Raw genomic sequence first — 6884 nt, 5'->3', positions numbered from 1 at the left:
AACTGACATGATCATCTTTTTTTCCCTTTAAATCAAGATAGTCAGAACAAGTCGTAATGAACACTTGAAGTAACCTTTGTTTTATTGCGATAACGACAATTGACCATCTCATCATCTCTGCATATAAAAGAGAGGAGCTGTCGAGCTCTCAATACTTCACTGAGTGAGGGCATTTGCATACAAGCCTGGTTTTACAGAAGATTTGCCCTTATGGGTCTGCTTATTGTACGTGTATTGTTTTTCACGACTGCATACTGAAATGCAAAGCCAGCTGAAGAATGTCGGAGGCCTCAGGACTAATGACGGCTCAAGGCTAATAACTGAATTATCATGTGGAACAAAATGATCCAGTTTGACAGGGCTTGTAGATATGTGATGAGAGCATGTGAAATGTGTTACCGCTGCAACATCAGATTTGCTCGGCTAAGTTGTCCCAGTCCCACAGACATGCAAAATTAACATGAAAGCATGCCATTATCTTGTTCCACGGCTACATATTTTACCATTAAACACTCACAATCAGAGTGAGTGTTTAATAACTCTAATTTTATGCTTCTTAAATTCACACTGTGTTAAAATACATAATAGTTAACTCGGAACGATATCCAGCTGCTATTAATTGGACGAAATGATCATCTGTGGTGCCTGATCCAAATTAGACTTTTATTTTGAAGGCCTGGCTGGTTTGTTTTGGATCTCATGAGCCGCTTGTCACGTGTTCAGTTTGATGAGCTCGGCAGTGACGTTTCAGCCCAAACGACCAATCAGCTCACGGACACACCAGCTTGTTTTTTTTATCTGCTTCCGCGTTATTTCGCCACTTTCTGAGGAGGTTTTGTTCTGCTAAGGACCTTACCGGCATGTCCGCCACCACACAGGCAAGATACTTTTGCTGTATTCATTTCCATTGTGGTTATTTGTAGAAGTTTACGACGTAAAAGCCACAGAGGAAATTCAGCTTTCTTCCCCTGTACGTGGTTGTTGTTATCTTCGTTGCCATCTAGCTAAGTGGCTAACATATATTTAGGGTTTTCTGCTGATTGTATTTTGTGTGTGGGGGGGAAAGTCTTTTTTCTAGCGCTGCCCAGTGTAGAAATGTAGCTTTGTTTGATCGCGCCTGTCTTGATCTAATCAACAGCAGGATGTGGATCTAAACAGGCTGTTGCGATGTTGTTCCTGAGTGTTTAACAACCTTTGAACCCGCTGCGACTGTGTTAACTGGAAAACTGCTTTATGATGAGTTTCTTCTACATGTGATGCTCTTTTTAATGTTTATATGGCTGGTTTTTAGTGTGTGATGAAGCTCTGGAGGCACATCTGCGCCATATGGTTGAGATACTGTAGTAAATATTGTGTATACTGCTGAAGATGTATTAGAAGGATCTTGTGTTTTGATCAACTGGATATTTACAGAAGCTTTTCTCTCAAACAGAACATGTGGACAGATGGGGTCCTCTCTCGGGTTGCCTTTGGATGGACCGCTCAAGGAAACTTCAGTTCGTGCCCTAATGGGTCCAAGTGGGTTTGGGATGGGCTTGGGGAATGTGCCCAGGACGCGAGGGATATGGCCAGCGTCTACCTGGGCCTCCTGTCCATCCTCTGCTTCATGGTGTCCTCACTTCCGTAAGTATGTGTGTTGATGTCGTTGCTCCCTCGAAGGAAAAGCTGCCTTTTTTTTTTTTTAATATAAACACCATGCATGGTCTCTGTTTTTTCTGACTGCAGACAGTATTACAGCTCGTGCAAAACGGGGAATATGGACAGTGCCCTCTCTATTTGGTTCCTGCTGCTGTGGTTGGGAGGCGACACCTGCAATTTGGTGGGCTCCTTCTTGGCAGACCAGCTTCCACTTCAGGTGATTTGTAGTAACGCGTTCTTCTCATGACAGAGTAGGGCGGCAGCTAACAGCTTTATTATCTGTGAGGCTATAAATCGTTGTTTTTCACTCATTCTTGTCCAAAGCAATGAGAAATGCTCATTAGGAGTTCTTAAAATTCAAAATGATGCCTTAAGGAGAGGAATTAGATATTATAATGTTATGGCAAAAATAATTAATTGTATCTTCTTAGTGCTTTTGCCACCTGGTTTTGGTGTGTCTCTTGATCAGTGACTCCGATTATTCATTTATTATTCAGATTCATTATTTGACAGATTGTCCAGTTCCATGATAATTACATGACACGCGTCTCTCTCCCTGTCATCCAGACATATACAGCCATTTATTATGTCGTCGCTGACTTGGTGATGCTGTCCATGTACTTTTACTACAAGTTAAAGAACAGAGTGACTGAAAGTGAGTATTTTTTCTTTGTTTGTCTGTTGCTTTGTTTCCCAAATGACCAGTATAGGAACCAAATTCTTTTTTTGTGCTGAGTTAGTTTTTTTTGCCTCATTTGGTTTCCCACACATAAGCCTTAGTTAACCTATCATATTGAAGTGAAATGATTCACTCGACTCATGTATTTTATACCCAACTATAAAACCGTAGCCATAATCTTTATTGATGTAGTTTCTGCTGAGGCGCTTCTTATTTCTGTCTGAAATAGCTGCTTAATGACCAAGCGTCTTACATCAGTTGTGATGAAGAGTGATCCAACAGTGTAATCCCCGTACCCTGTCATGATGTCATCACATGCCCCATGTTGAAGTGGTGTTTGCCCCCTCACGGGTGACCTTTGACACAGTAACCCTTGTCTGGAGGAATGTGCTGAGATGTCTTTCCCAGTGCTGATGGTGAACTTAGGTGTTGTCTCTTCTCCAGGGAGAGGGGTTGTGCATGTGGTGGGTGTAGCCTGTGTCCTGGGCTTCACCACAACCTTCGCCCACCTCCCGGGATTAGGCACCCAACAGGAAGTTATTCCCTCTGGGTTCAGAGGTCGCGCCTTGCTCTCAACGTCTGAAGTCAGCTCTATCAAGGCGAGTCCTGTTCACTTGTTAAAATTGTGGCCCTCCTGTGTCTGGCTTTTTGTTTTCTGGTGTAATGTTGTGTTCGTCTCTCTCTCACTTCAGGCTTTTACCCCTAAAGAAATTGTTGGTTTCTCCATCGGCTCGGTGTCGTCACTGCTCTACCTCTGTTCCAGACTTCCCCAGATGTACACTAATGTGAGTATAATAGCATGGATTTTATTACTATGGGTGGTAGACATTAATAGATACTAATACATATGCTAATATCAACGTAGAATACAATACTACATTCAATACGACAAGTTTCAAACAATAAAATTCAGAGACTTTTGTATGGAGATGGAAAGCAGAGCCCTCTGCCTGGTCAAGTATCCAATCAGTAACATGGAAAATGTGCAACAGGTAAAGAATTTACATATTTAAAGTAGGTTAGAGATGAAATAGAATTAGAATAATGGATAAAGAGCTTTAAAAGCATTACAAGTTGTGTTGAACAAGATGAAAAATGTATAAAGAGGCAAAATTCTATGCAACTGAAAACCAAGGAGGCCAAAAGTGAATCTAATGTTCTGACAGCATGAGTGACCGCCTGGGCAATCTGCACACGTCACTGCACAGCTCACACTGATGGGAATTACCGTATTTGGTGACTGTGTAAAACATCTTCTATTCCTCTTTGTCCTTCCCTCTTCCCCTTTCGCTGTCTCTTTTCTCCCCACAGTTCAAGAGGAAGTCTACAGAGGGAGTGTCTTACTTCCTGTTCGCGCTGGTCATCCTCGGAAACACCACGTACGGCCTGAGTGTGCTGCTGAAGAACCCCGATGGGGACCAGGGTGAGAGAAGCTACATGGTCCATCACTTGCCCTGGCTCATCGGCAGCCTCGGCACCCTCTCCTTAGACCTCATTGTATCCTTTGAAGTAAAGAAAACATGGCCGCTGCAGCTGCCGGGCCTCTCGGCTCTCCCTAATCCCACGTACATGCTACATTTTAGGCAGTGCTGAGCTTGTAGAGAGGACACTTCATCTGATGGGTTTAGGTCTCATGACTGCGTGTGTCAAAACACAATGTATAGGTTCAGGGGCCCAAACACTCAAATACAAATGAATACATAGATGACCTGCTGACTTCCACCTGATACCTTATTGCCCCCTAGAGCCCGGCCAAAGGGCAGTCCAACATGTAAAACCACCTGTCAGTTTATTACTTTGATCAAGCAAACAAGATTTAAGGGAGCTATTGGTGAGAGTTGGAGCTACTTTTTGCCTTTGGACGGAGCCACGCTAGCTGTTTCTCTCCGCTTCCCGTCTTAATGCTAGGCTAAGCTAATGTCTCTTAGCAGTAGTTTCATATTTAATGGATAGGTATGAGAGCTCAGGACTGTATGAAAAGACAAACAACATGAAAGCGTCCCAAAAGTGGAGCCAAACATCTTAATCGCTCTCTGATGGCGGTCATAAAGCACCGCTCCCTCCATGTTAATCAATAGAACACGACACAAGCACATATCAAATAGAGTTTTCCCAAAGACGCTTTCTCTTGATTTAGATAGTTGTTATCATGTTGATGTAGGTTCAAGTGTTAATTTTCCCGATCAGTTTGGTTTTAATTAGTCATTTGATGTTATTAAAAAAAAGGATGTGCAACATCATGATTGACGGCTAACCCTAATCCATGACTGAGTCTGGTATTCAGTTCTGTTTATACCATAAACTAAGGTGTCAGTAAGTAAGTGCTTTTCAGAGTTGAAAAAAGTATTGTTTGTTCTTCATAGTTGTGTGTTGCAGTTGAAATCCTCTGACAGTGACATGCATCTACAGAGTCTTTCCCAGGATTTCTTTAGATTAACCTTAACGCTGCGGTTCAGATCTCCATCCAGTTTCTAATTTACAGCAAATCCGGCAAATCCAACATCCAGGTGGACGGCAGCGAGACGACGCCTCTGATTGGGAGCTAAAACCTGCAAACCCAAAGTGAACCGGTGGGACATGAGCAGACACTCGCTTCCACTGAACCCCTGAAATCACATTTCCAACAAAATGAGACTGTACAGTTCAGTTTAATTTTTATAGTTTTATTTATTATGCTCTTTTTATAATGTCCATAATGTGTTCTTAATCTACTAAAGTGCTCTGACGAATGAAGTTCTTCTGGGTTCAGCCGCAGTGTTTGTGATTTACGCTGCTCTTACTGTTTTAAAGGAGTTTTAAAGGAACGATTCGAGGTTTCAGGTGTCGGACGTGGATGGAGAATCCTCCCGCCGACCTGAACTCCTCCTGATTTTAGGTCACAACCCTGACTTAATGTCAGACAGCAGATTCTGATTCGGCCACTCAGAGGTTTCTTTAAATAAAAAAAAATAAAAAAATGTGGGTTTTAAGTTGCCAAACACTTTGACAGTTGTGACACTGATCACTCATGAAGCCCTGTCTGATCGTGCTTACAGTGTTTCAGAATAATCAGCTCCTGTAACTTGAATCTTTTTTGTTTTTTGAGCTGCAGTGATGTGTCCGATTGGGGAGAAAAAGAGAAATGTTTTGTTAAACATTTACAACTGTAAATTGTATTTAGTCAATTTGAAATTGATGTTTACATTAAGTGTTGTAATCCAAAAACTATTTTGAGCATGTATTTTTTTTTTTTTTTTGAGAATTTTAGATATCTTTTTAATTGTAGTCATATGATTTTATTTTACTTTTTAAAATACAGACACTTTGACCGATTTTTGTTTGCACTGGTGATGAGTCCCGTCACTTACTGCAGATGTTCGCTACCAGGTGTAATTGAAAACACTTTTTCATGTTTTCATTCTCACAGTTTTGCACAACAAAAGTTGGTTTTGTTCCTTGAGAAATGTTAAATATGTTCAGTGGGTCACTGTACTGTAAAGATTAAACATATTAATAACACTTGTTTTTCTCTCCTCCTTTGATTCTGGGTTAAGTGTGGATTGAGTCATTTAGGATTGTCCCTGTCCCCTTCATTATGGACTTTTTTTTTACTTGCTGTAATTCATGAATTTTTCTCTTAACTGCTCCTCCTCCCCTACAGTTTGCTCTCTTCAACTCCCACTTTTCTGCAGCCCGGCAGAGGTTGAGGCCTGCCCTTGGCCTTGAAGTTGACCTTTGACCCTTTGCCCTCGCTGAACTCAACCCCTAGCGACTATATTTGACCTGCTCCTGGGAGGCCTTGACAGCCGTGTTGTTTTTCTTCATTAGCAGATTCACACTGGCCTCTCAGTTGCACCCTCCTCCCTCATAACACACACACATACACACAGACTTCTCATGATTAAACATAATGCAGTCATACACACTCGAAACAGTAAGGGCCCACCCACCGAGGAGGCAAGGTCAGTACAGAAAATATCAAGGGTTCAGTAAGTGTGTGTGTTTGGGGGTGTGTGGTTGTGAAACAGTGGCAGATTGTTAAGAGAGTTGGGGAGTTAGCAGGAAGAGCCAGTGATAGGGAGCACCCATCCATCACATGAGATGAACTAGAAGCTGTTTATAAACACTCCATACTGGGAATGTCTTAATGAGACGATTCCAGTTCTTTCAGGCAGGGCACAGGGGGGGGTCCTTTGTGACTCAGAGGTTGGCAGTTCAAATCCCCACTGCAGCCAAATGGCCCAATTCTGGGAAATGTTACTGTATATTTGTGGTATTTTATCTCCCTGTGTTAATATATGGAGCCACGCGTTAATCTCAAATGATTTTGTTCCACCTCTTCATTTTTGGTGTTTTTCTAATTGTTCTCCATAAAATGTCTACAAATAATTTCTCTTGACTGACAGATGTTTGTCCTGTAAGAGAGCAGCTGCAGGAAAAGAAGATCTTTGGTCAGATCCCGGCACGTCCAGCAAAACACACATCAACTGTCTCATTTGAAAGGTTCTGTTTACTCTGTGTGTGTATATTTGTGTGTGTGTGTGAGGATGGAGGCTGGGCTGGAGCCAACATTACGAAAACTGAGATA

General features: G+C 42.0%; 1 protein-coding gene across 1 annotated transcript; it reads left to right on the top strand.

The window, feature by feature from the left end:
- The first annotated feature begins 1326 nt into the window (after positions 1-1326).
- Positions 1327-5815, top strand: slc66a1 (solute carrier family 66 member 1). The gene is made up of 8 exons (XM_070838881.1): positions 1327-1340; positions 1414-1623; positions 1726-1855; positions 2206-2293; positions 2762-2916; positions 3010-3102; positions 3629-3814; positions 4774-5815. The coding sequence occupies exons 1-8, from the start codon at positions 1327-1329 to the stop codon at positions 4861-4863; spliced, it is 966 nt and encodes a 321-aa protein (XP_070694982.1). The 3' UTR covers positions 4864-5815.
- The last annotated feature ends 1069 nt before the right edge of the window (positions 5816-6884 follow it).

The sequence above is a fragment of the Pempheris klunzingeri genome, chromosome 11, assembly GCF_042242105.1.
Source record: "Pempheris klunzingeri isolate RE-2024b chromosome 11, fPemKlu1.hap1, whole genome shotgun sequence".
In the NCBI taxonomy this organism is placed as follows: Eukaryota; Metazoa; Chordata; class Actinopteri; order Acropomatiformes; family Pempheridae; genus Pempheris; species Pempheris klunzingeri.
The sequence above is the reverse complement of the archived record's forward strand: the minus strand, read 5'-3'. Positions and strand labels throughout refer to the sequence as shown.